At 45.6% G+C, this 12,282-nt stretch overlaps 1 protein-coding gene across 1 annotated transcript in view; it reads left to right on the forward strand.

Moving 5' to 3' along the window:
• The window catches only part of selenbp1 (selenium binding protein 1), a 44,634-nt gene that overhangs the window by 15,761 nt on the left and 16,591 nt on the right, over positions 1 to 12,282 (forward strand). Inside the window, exons 6-8 of the mRNA XM_072283460.1 lie at positions 1,635 to 1,817; positions 5,903 to 6,084; positions 7,181 to 7,259. Coding sequence (XP_072139561.1) covers positions 1,635 to 1,817; positions 5,903 to 6,084; positions 7,181 to 7,259 — 444 coding nt within the window. The remainder of the gene's footprint in view (positions 1 to 1,634; positions 1,818 to 5,902; positions 6,085 to 7,180; positions 7,260 to 12,282) is intronic.

Consider the following 12,282-nt stretch of genomic DNA (forward strand, 5'->3'; position numbering starts at 1 on the left):
ATCTCATGAAATCTGTTGTTTTGTAGCAGCAGGTCATTGCAATACATAAGTAATGGCCTGGTTAAGATTTCTGCTGCTATGCTGTAAGAGATTCTATTTCAGCAGTTTTCTGTGAAAGCAGTGTGACCTGCTGGAAAGAGTGCTTTGGCTTCGGCTGAAGATAAGGAGCCATGTTGTCCAACTTAGGAATGTGCGTCAGCCAATCAGGATTGAGGGATGTGCGCGAGAGCTGTGGGGAAGAGTTTCCTGAAGGACAGCGGTCTCGTTTCCGGTCTTTTGGCGGGAGCTGCAGAGCGCAGGACAAAGAAATTGGCTGCAGAATGCTGTCGGAAGGAGAGTCCCCGTTGCAAGAAGCGCTTTGTGCTGACAAATGGCTCCTGGGAGGAAGGGCCAATACTCCTATGAGAGAGAGAGAGAGAGGCATTTCACTTGAGATCGTCTTCAAGGGAAACTTGGAATGTGGTGGGTGCCTTCATGTAGACCAGTGCGTGAGAAAAGAGACACCCCACCCCCACTGTCTCCAGACTGAGCTCCAACGTTTATGTGCATCTTGGACTGATTTAACTGTAATGGACCCATTTATTTTCCCTTTCTTTTTCTGTAACTGTTAAAGTTGAAAATTTTGTTAAATATACTTACTTTATAATTCTATGTTGGTGCACAATCTGTCATTTCTGGGCTTTCCTTTAATCAGACCATCACGCCGTTCCTGTTTGGTTGAACCCTTGAAGATACCAACCCGAGACGTATTGTTTATCGGAGGTGGCCTTCTGACCACTGGGTCCCGTGGCTGTTAGCAGAGTCGGCTAACAAGCCAAGTCTGTATATGGGCCCAGCTCAAGCTCCATCTTCAGAATCTTTTCCATTTCACCCAAAATACTGGACCCAGTGTCTTTTCTCTTAAGCCTACCCAGCAGTCGTATTATTAACGCACGTCAGAAAAAACTTCTTAACATCCTGACCTTTTGTGCGAGGAAGAACATTTCACTTTGTTGGATATCCGATAAGGCCCCTGGACATTCTGGTTGGCGTGAATTAATCATGGAATATATTCCTTTGGACTTTTTAACATGTATGGTACTCTCAAAAACAAAAAGTTTTCATAAGACATGGCAACCTTTTCTACAATATGTAGATGTAAACCTGTCTGCTATACTAATAAAGGCTTTTGTATAGGATGTGGTGGTGATGTCTGTACTTTGATGGAAGTGTTTTGATAGCTGATATCTGTGAGGGGAAGAAATGTAAACGTACCTAGAAATTGAAAGTTTTGTTATGCTGAGCAAAGCAAAAAAAAAAGCCTGTATATGAGCCCTGGTGAGTGAGTGTGTGTGTGTGATATGTATATGCAATAAAACCTGCCACTAGCAACCCACCGATTTAACATTAGTCTAATCACGTGACAGCTTACAATGAACAATTAACCTACTAACTGATACGTATTTGGACTGTGGGAGGAAACCGGAGCACGTGCAGGAAACCTACACATTCCCCAGGGAGGATGCACAGTCTCCTTACGGAGGATGCTGGCATTGAACTCTAAACTCTGAGGCCCCGAGCTGTCATAGTGTCACACTAACCGCTAAGCTGGTGCCCCTCTTTAATCTTTGACTCTCGTCTGCTGTGTCAAACAGGTGGCTTTGTGTTACTGGACGGAGAGACGTTTGAGGTGAAGGGGAACTGGGAATGCAAGGGTGACGCGGCTCCCTTCGGGTATGACTTCTGGTACCAGCCGCGGCACAACGTCATGATCAGCTCAGAATGGGGCACACCCAAAGCCCTTGCCTACGGATTTAAATTGGAAGATGTTGAAGCTGGTGAGTGTGTGATAACGTAAAAACCTGCTCCAAACTTTCCTTGTGCTGGACTCAGAGATATGGAAATCTGAATCCATGCCAACCATCAAACAACCGATTCTACACTAACACGTTACCATGTCTCCACTCCATACACCCTCACCCACATGTACTCACACGCACAGAAACACACTTACACAAACACAGATGCACACTCTCACACACAGACACACACACACACTCCCACACACACTTACACTCACAAAAACACACACACTTACATAGACACACACCCACACTCACAAAAACACACACACTCCTCTCTTTCTCACACATATACACACTCGCAACCACACTCTCACACACCCACTTACATAGACACGCACTCACAAACACACACACACTCCTCTCTTTCTCACACACATACACACACTCACAACCACCCACTCTCACAGACACATAAACTCACACACACTCTCTCCCACACACACGTTCGTTCTCTCTCTCTCTCTCACTCACTCACTCACTCACACACACACACACCTATTGTATTAATTATTTGTGACACAGTGTGGAACAGGCCCCTCTGGCCAGTAACCCGTCGATTCAACCCTAGATTAATCACTGGACAACTTACAATGACAAATTAACCTACTAACTGGAATGTCTTTAGACTGTGGGAGGAAACCAGAGCTCCCGGAGGAAACCCATGTGGTTCACAGGAGGGACATACAAACATCTAACAGAAGGGGCTGGAATTGAACTCTGAACTCCGATGCCCCAAGCTGTGATAGCATCGCACTAACCCCTACACGACTGTGGGATGTTCACAAATAATTATCTCCACATTATAACCCGTAGTTATGTATATCAAAACTGATGATAATTGTCAAGAAGTTTGAGCTGAACCAGGCTGTATCTCTACGAGCCAAGCTTCTGTTCATCCACAATGTCTGTCATTCCTTCTGCTACCTTCCTGTAGCCTGAACTCGCAAGCACCTCCCTGTCTCAAAGGGATTTCTCAGTCCTTGGATCAACACCAGGGAGACGTCATGGCCAAGAAAGCTCACCAGCATTTCTACAGCCTCTGAAGGCTGAGGAAATTCGGCATGTCCCCGTTGACCCTCACTGATTTCTCCTGATGCACAACAGCTTGGTAAGGCCACTGCTCTGTCTGGGACCACAAGAAAGTGCAGAGAGTTGTGGACACAGCTCAGCACAGCACAGAAACCAGTCTCCCCTCCATGGGCTCTGTTCACACTTCCCGCTGCCTCAGTAAAGCAGCCAGCATAATGAAGGACCCCTCTCACCTGGACATTGTCTCTTCCCCATACAAAAGCCTGAAAGTGCGTACCATCACACTCAAAAACAGCTTCGACCCCACTGTTACAGGACAATTGAATGGTTCCCAGGACTCGAGACTTCAGTGGCCCTCACACGTTAATGTCTGTCTGCACTGAACTTTCTCTGTACAATGCTCTGTACCAGTTACAATGCTCTCCACAGTACACCTCCATGTTACACGTTATTGTTTTAGCTCAATGCCGGAACTGTAATGACCTGATCTGTATGAATCGTGTGCAAGATGAGCTTTTCACTGTATCTCGGGACAAGCAGCAGTAATAAACCAGTACCAAGGGCGATGATGCAAGTTCATTCACCATGCCTGAACGGCAGCAGATCTCTGGCTCTCTGTGCGCTCGAACTTCACCTGTTCTCCTCTGGCCAATCTGACCTTGGCCTGCCTGTTCCCTACAATCCCCAAATCCCCATATTGGCTTAAAATCCATCCATCTCAGTCAGAAATATTCGGTGAAAGCCAACACTGACGGCTCCTGAACCACCAGTTATTACCCCTCAACCATTAGGCTCTTCAACCAGGGGAGATAACTTTGCTCACCCCGTCACTGAACTGTTCCCACAACCTATGGACTCACTTTCAAGGACTCACGATCTATCTATCTATCTGTCTGTTTTCTTTCTGTTGTATCTGCACAATTTGTTGTCTTTTGAGCATTGGCTGTACGTCCGTGTTTTGGATACGGTCTTTCATTGTTTCCATTGTGTTTCTTTGCATTTCCTGTAAATGCACACAAGAAGGATTGTACGTGACATGTATGTACTTTGATAATAATTTATTTTGAACTTTGAACCTGTTGTGTAGAGAATTCCGAAGAGTTTTGGAGAAAAGAATTCCAAGTCATTTTGCCAGACTCTGCTCTTACTGCCTTCTCAATCCCTCAATCAGAGTGGCTGCCCTGTGTCACACATTTTTCTGTTTCTGAAATACATTCAATGGCCACTCCATTAGCCACAGGAAGTACATAATGAAATGGTCACTGAGTGTACATTATTATTCCTGTAACGCTCAGTCTGAGTCCTGCAAGTGCCCACCGAACAGCATTGTGGGAATGCCCTTACCACACGAACAAACTGGCTCACTCCTCAAGGGCGTTTAGGGAACGTCAGTACGTACTGCTCTGACACAGACCTGTGTCCTATGAACAATTAAAAGATAATCCTCTTATTCCTTCTGTACTCTAGAAATACAGAGGATTCCAGTTAATTGGGACTCATTATTTTGGCTCAATTAAATGGCTGACTTAATTAACCGAATTTTCATGAAAATAGATAAAAAGGCATAAAGAACACAAACTCTGTTTAACTGAGTAACAAATTATGTATTTAAATGAATTACAGAATAAATTAGAACATTAACAATACTAATACAGTACCATTAAACTGTGTACTAGTTTCTAACAGTTATCATTTGAGGAATTCGTCCACTGTACGCTGGCATGTTCTTTTGTTTGACTGTAAATGAGAGAAACTTTGAACTTTTTTACTGTGACCATGGCCTGTTCTTCATCAAGTTATGGTATTATTGCACTGTTGTAACTATATGTTATAATTATGTGGTTTTTGTTAGTTTTTCAGTCTTGGGTCTGTCCTGTGTTTCCGTGATATCACACCGGAGGAATATTGTATGATTTCTTAATGCATGCATTGCTACATGACAATAAAAGAGGACTGCGTATCCTCATAATCTAATCTAACCTAATCTAAATGAACAAAATCAGTGTAGACACCTGGTGTAGATAATCGAATGCCTTCAGACAATGCTTTCAATGATTGCATCTTCCAAATCTTCATTTTCATTGTAACAATGAAGATGATTGTTGATACCTTCAAATTCATGCTGCAGGACAGGGGCATGAACATCGATTTCTCAAACTTCCAATAATTTAACCCCCCTCCCCAAAAAACCATTCCTCATTCCCTTTTTCCCTCTCTCACCTTCTTACCTGCCCATTGCCTCCCTCTGGTGCTCCTCCCCCTTCCCTTTCTTCCATGGCCTTCTGTCCTCTCCTATCAGAATCCTCCTTCTCCAGCCCTTTATCTCTTTCACCAATCAGATTCACAGCTCTTTACTTCATCCTTCCCCCTCTCTCAGTTTCACCTATCACCTACCTCCTTGTACTACTTCCTCCGCTCCCCCACCTTCTTACTCTCACTTTTCCCCTTCCTTTCCTTTCCCCTCCTGATGAAGGGTCTCAGCCTAAAATGTCAACTGTTTATTCCTCTCCATAGATGCTGCCTGGACTGCTGAGTTCCTCCAGCATCTAATGTGTGTTACTCTGGATTTCCGGCATCTGCAGAATCTCTTGTGCTTCCGATTCTGATTTTGATGCTCTCTTCTCTCGCACAAACTCACGCTTGTCAACGTGAAAACTTATTCACCCTGCGCCTGCATCAGATAAGAATACAGGGGCTCCCAGGGCTACAAACGACCTGACTTCCAAACATTGCGACCCTACAGAAACATACCTTCACTCTCCTCATCACTGAACTGTTCCAAAACTGCCTTGTTAATGAGAGAGGTCAGGGGAGAATGGCCAGACTGGTTAAAGGACACTTTGAAGCTTGAAGTGGATGGGCTACAGGAGCAGACGACCACGAACACACCCCCAGTGGTCACTTTATTAGGCTCAGAAGGCACTCAATAAAGTAGCCACTGAGTGTGCATGGTTCGAAAGTAAATTTAGTTTGAAAGTACTAGTAAAGGTCTTAGGTTTTAATGGTGAGGTGGGATTTGCTTCTTGTAGGACACTACGGGCACAGCCTTCACGTTTGGGACTGGAACAAGCACACGCGCATACAGACCATCGATCTCGGCAAGGACGGGTCCATTCCCCTGGAAATCCGCTTCCTCCACGAGCCCAGTGCCGCAGAGGGGCTGGTCGGCTGTGCTCTGAGCAGTTGTGTCTTCCGCTTTTACAAGACAGAGGTAGGCCCACGAATCAGCACGACGTCTCGGTGTTATTATTGGTTCAGTGTTATCGGAACGGTGAAATATAGTTTCGCATGCCATCCAGGCACACCGTGCCATAGATCAGTACACCGAGTTAGTAAAAGGCAAAGCAGAACGCAGAATAAAATGACGTGCAAGGGGCACTGCTCTCCCACTACGGGAAAGGTGGCAATACCATGGACGAAAGGGCAGGGGGAGGAGCACCAGAAGGAGGCGATGGGCAGGTAAGGAGATAAGATGAGAGTGGGAAACATATGGGGAATGCTCTTTTCTGGCTGCTGCCGTCAGGTAGAAGTACAAGTGCCTCAGGACTCGCACCTCCAGGTTTAAGAACAGTTACCACCTCTCAACCATCAGGCTCTTGAACAAAACGAGATCACTACACTCACTTGCCCATCCACTGAGATATTCCCACAACCAATTATTTCACTTTAAAGATCCTTTACTTCATCATTTCATGCTCTGGTTATTGAATGCTATTTATTTATATTTGCAGTTGCACAGTTTGTTGTCTTCTGCACTCTGTTTGATCTTTCATTGATCCTGTTATAGTTACCATTCTATAGATTTGCTAAGTATGCCCACAGGAAAATGAATCTCAGGGTTGTATCAGGTGGTGTTTATGTGCCTGATAATAAAATTTACTTTGAACTTTATTTAAGGGGAACCTGAGGAGAATCTTCTTCAGACAGAGGGTGGTGAGAGTGTGGAATGAGCTGCCAGCACAAGTGGTGAATGTGGGTATGATTGCAACCTTTAAGAGAGTTTTGGATAAGTACCTGGATGGGAGGGGTATGACCCAGGTATGGGTAGACGGGAGTTGGCAGAACATGGGCTGATACAGCTCTGGGTCTGCGCGTCCACTGGGAAAGTCAAAGGTCCAAAGTCTAGGAATCAGTGAGGCTGCTGTAGGCCGCAGGCAGCCTATCCTGGAGTTGGGGGACTATCTGTTTGTGTGGGTGGATGGAAGTGAGAAATGTATGTTTTGATGTCCATGTGAGGAATAAATGAATCTGAATCGGATCTTACCTTAAATTTTGATTTTTCACTGATTTCCCTTCCATTCCCACAGAAGGGAGACTGGGATGCTGAGAAAGTCATCACCGTTCCTGGGAAGAAAGTTGAAGGCTGGATGTTGCCAGAAATGCCAGGCAAGTGAAAAAAATTTCACATCGATCGGGCGATAGTCTTACGCAATGACAATTGTAGATAGAATTCACATGGAGTCTGGGGCTCACCTTCAGACCAAACCTACTCTTCATTACAAGCTGACATCAACAGGGGAGTTACTAATCCTAGAATGAATAGAGTCATAGAAAAGTACATCACAGAAACAGGCCCTTTGGCCCATCTAGTCCATGCCAAAACCTGAAATGCTTCCTGAACCTAAGTTTTCATTTGAGATGTTAAAGGCAGAGTTTCATGGTATTTTCTCTGGATTGAGGAACGACCAATCAGCAAGTGGCATTGTGTAAAAAGACCCATCTTTCAGTCAGGTCTGCATTCAAGATTTAAAAATCATTCAGCCAGAGACTCATTACACTGAGATGCAACACTGAGCGTCATAGGAAGTCATTCCTGCCTGTGGCCATCAAACTTTACAACTCCTCCCTTGGAGGGTCAGACACCCTGAGCCAATAGGCTGGTCCTTCACTTATTTCCTGGCATAATTTACATATTACTATTTAATTATTTATGGTGCAACTGTAACGAAAACCAATTTCCCTCGGGATCAATAAAGTATGATTATGACGATGACTAAAAGCAGAGCTTCAAGCCCGATTTCTCTGAGTCAGATAATCAAAGTCAGTGGCGTGTAAAAAGAACTATCTTTTAATCAGGACGGCAATTGAGATTTTAAGGGCAGAGTTTTGTGGCATTTTCTTTGAGTTGAGGAAGGACCAATCAGCAAGAAGGATTCATTAGAAAGGGACAATTAAAAATAACTCAAGTGCAAACAGCAGCCATTCATTTGGAATGTGCCGGTGTTTAAAGTGGCTTTGGCTCATCAGGCTTCTGTGAGGTAAAGTATCTTGCAAGTTTCTCTTTCCTCCCTCCTCTCCCCCCTCTCTCTCTCTTCTTTTTTGTTCATCCTTATCTGGGCATAGATAGTGTCTGGGAAACCTCCATTCTCCTGGAAAACACATCTGCACCAGGTGCACTGAGCTGCAACTCCTGAGAGAATGTATTAAGGAACTGAAGCTGTAGCTCGATGACCTTTGACATACGGGAGAATGAGGAGGTGATAGACAGGAGCTACAGGGAGGTAGTCACCCCTAGACTGCAGGAGACAGGTAACTGGGTGACTGTCAGGAGAAGGAGGGGAAATACACAGCCAGTGTAGAGTACACCTGTGATCCTTCTCCTCAATAACGAATATACAACTTCAGATACTGTTGAGGGGGATGACCTACCAGGGGAGCCACAGTGACCGGGTCTCTGGCACTGAGTCTGGTGCTGTGGTTCAGAAGAGCAGAGGGGTGAAGAGGACTGCAGTGTTGATCAGAGATTCCCTAGTCAGAGGAACAGAAGGTGCAATGGAGACACTCGGATGGAATATTGCCTCCCTGGTGCCAGGATCAGGGATGTCTCGGATCGGGTCCATGACATTCTCAAGAGTGAGGGTAAGCAGCCAGAAGTCTTGGTGCATATTGGCACCAATGACATAGGTAGGCAGGGTGAGGAAGTCCTGAAGAGAGATTTCAGGTAACTAGGTAGAATGTTGAGAAACAAGACCTCCAGGGCAGTAATCTCTGGATTGCTGCCTGTGCCACATGTCAGTGAGGGTAAGAACAGGATGACTTGGCAGGTGAATGTGTGGCTGAGAAACTGGTGCAGGGGGTAGGGGGGCTGGGGTTCAGCATTATGGATCATTAGGATTTCTCCTGGGGAAGGTATGACCTGTACAAAAGGGAACCCAGAGGGGTCCAATGTCCTTGCCAGCAGGTTGGTTAGAGTTGTTCGGGAGGGTTTGAACTAATCTGGCAGTGGGATGGGAACTGGAGTGATAGTGCGGAAGATCAGGTAGTTGGTTTACAAACAGAGGCAGTGTGTAGTGAGACTCCCAGCAAGGAGAGGCTGATGACAGGGCAAAATTACAGTCAACAGGATGAGTTGTAATGTAAAAGGCAGACAAAATCAAAAAGGCTGAGTACAGGACTGCAGGTGTTATATGTGAACGCGTGCGGTATACGGAATCAGGTAGATGAACTTGTAGTGCAGTTACAGATTGGCAAGTATGATGTTGTATGAATCATGGCTGAAAGAAGGTTATAGCTGGCAGCTTAATGTCCAAGGATACACGTTGTATTGAAAGGTCAGGCAAGAAGGCAGAGGGGTGGCATTGCTCTGTTGGCAAAAAAATCTAATCAGTTCATTAGAAAGAGGTGACATACAGTCAGAAGATGTCGAACCATTGTGGATAGAGCTAAGGAACTGCAAGGGTAAAAGGACCCTGATGGGAGTTGTATACAGACCCTCCCCCCCAAACCGTAGTAAGGATGTGGACTACAAATTACAACGGGAGATAGAAAATACATGCCAAAAGGGCAATGTTACAGTAATCATGATGGTCTTCCATATGCAGACAGATTGGGAAAATCGGGTTGGTGCTGGATTACAGGAGGGGGAGTTTCTAGAGTGTATATGAGATGGCTTTTTAGAGCAGCTCATGGTTGAGCCTGTTGTAGTGTGGATGAAGTTACCAGAGAGACAGAGTCACTGGTAGATACAAAGCAGCTTCTTTATTCGACACAAGGTACAGCAGGCATCATATGGACGGAGACACTTTCCGAAGAAAGGAATGTGGGCTCGATATTTATGTGCTAAACACAAAGGCAATCGCTACTTAAAAAGTTACAGACAATGCATAGACAATGCTTCCTTTTGAAGCTACATACAAACATCACACCTTCAGATTTCATCCTTTCCTTCTGACGCCAACATGTCTGTGTTGGTATCCACAGCCTTTAGTTCAATCCACAATACATTTATTTGACATTTTACGTGCTAACATAGAAGACAATTAATATTTATAATGTATAGGTGATACTGTCTTCGAAACTACAGCATCAGGCACCAGAAGCATCTGGTATTTACACCTCTTAGGAAGCCCATTGTGGTGGACTCAATCCACAGTCCTTTGTCAAACAGTTAAAATAGAAGTCTGGTGGCCAAAGTCATTTAAGTGTTAACAAATCATCTACCCAAAAAGAAATCCACTCTAACAGTCCCTCCTCTTGGCCCCCCTGGACAAATTAAATTTGTATCAGGAAAGGCCAACCTAGGGGGATCTGCTCAAATAGGGCAGCAAAAATGCCCTGTCTCGAAATTCCCCCCCAATTTTATGTACCTCGATATCTATCCTAGCATTACCTACTAAATGTTAAGCAGAGAGGCTGTTCCAAGTCTTTAGGAATGCAGCTCGTTTCGTGTCCCTGCAGGCTGACTGCATCTTAATCACATTCCTTTGTCTTCAGCCCTTTATCCTCTGGTCGCTGAAACTCTCCTTCCAGGAGCACCCTCAGGCTCTCTCATCGATGTACAGGAAGGGGTTGGGGTGGCCTCTACGTAAACGTCTGCAAGGACCTCTCCCCGGTGGCACCCCCTTCCGAACTGTCCGGACGATCACTGGCCCAACTGCTGAAAAGGGCCCAGCTCCTCAGACTCGGGGTGACTGCTTCCAGATGCCGTGTGCAGTCTGAAATGCCATTGAAGTGGTGGAACTTGCCGTCTCTGCTTTAACTCAAAAATCCCTCCCCGTCTATTTCCCAAATAACTATGCTATTAAATTAATCATCTATCTTCAGCAACCAGCCTTCTTTACAGAGTACCATCATCATCACGCTTTAGCAGGCTATTCATGGTTTTCCACACGTTCTCAGTGTCTTCTGCCACGCTCTCAGCGTTTTCTGCCTTTGCGTTTTCTCTAGGTCTGTTTTCATCAGCTGTGGCCAGGTCTGGCATGGCCGGCTGGTGTTCCTCTCTTAGGTTCTCTGTAATTACATGGTTACTGGGTACACTTGGTTCCCCACTCCGTCTGTGGGAGCAACAAGAGGGTGAGTTGTATGCTTTAACCTGAGTCCAGTGTTTCCACTGGCTGCCTTGCCGAGTCTGTACACAGACACACGTATCATTCGTTAAGAGTACCGTCTGTGGTCCTATCCACCTGGGGGCAAACCCCGGCCTTTCTGGCAGCACCCTCACCATGACTTGGTCGCCAGGCTGTGGAAGAACTATCCCCTTTCCCTTCGGCTCTTTCTGATCAGCGATTCGCTGTTGTTTCGCTCGGTCCCTTAATACTTTAAGTTGATAGTAACTTTTCCCCCTGCTTTTTAGACGTCTATCTGGATGTTTTCCCAGGGTCCCCTCGGCCATGGCTGATTTGCCAGCTGCAGCTTTCTGCCCTTACCAGGGTTATGCTGGGCACAAGTGATAAACGGCGGCAGAATTTCTCAACATTTCCACGTGTCCAGCACCCACCTGGTCCCTTCTTCGCTCCTTTTCTCCTCCATTTTCCCTTCTCTTCTGCCTCTACCTCTTCACATAATTTTACTAAGCTGGCTTCTGTCGTTTCCTCCTGCACACTTGCAATTTCAATTGCCTCTTGTTCCCCTGCTTCCTTATTTGCAGTAATGTCTGCCCTCGGAGGAACTGGGGAAACTTTATGTTCTGGAGTGGTTGCAGTCTCTCTGAATCTCCCCTGGTGTTTTTGTTCCTTCGCTATAGCCTGAACAGCGGTCAGTGTGTCAGTTTGTATAGGGTCCTGCTTAGGGGGTTTATACAGACCCTCCTCTATTTTAACTGGGTCTATCTCTACCTGCTCACAATCTTGCTTGTCTCTAGCCCACACAGCTGGGAACTGCTGACAAGGTAACCCATAGACACCATCCTGGCTCCAGTCTCTAATGATCAGGGCAGCTGCGCCTATGCTGGCCAGGCTGTGTATTCTGTTGGTTGTGCACGTTTGCTGCCCCTGGCTCGTCCATATTATTTCTTCTGAATCTATAACAGCTCCTGCTTCCCTTGGGATGTCTATTCCAAAGAACGTGCCCTCATTATTTGGACATACCCAAAAATACACTGGAAGCTGTATTCCCCTGATTTCTAGTATTTGCTTCTCGCTTCTCACTTCTTTCTGCTTTTACTGTTTTCCCTCCTACACCCCTGATATAA

Source organism: Mobula birostris, chromosome 2 (genome assembly GCF_030028105.1).
Source record: "Mobula birostris isolate sMobBir1 chromosome 2, sMobBir1.hap1, whole genome shotgun sequence".
In the NCBI taxonomy this organism is placed as follows: domain Eukaryota; kingdom Metazoa; phylum Chordata; class Chondrichthyes; order Myliobatiformes; family Myliobatidae; genus Mobula; species Mobula birostris.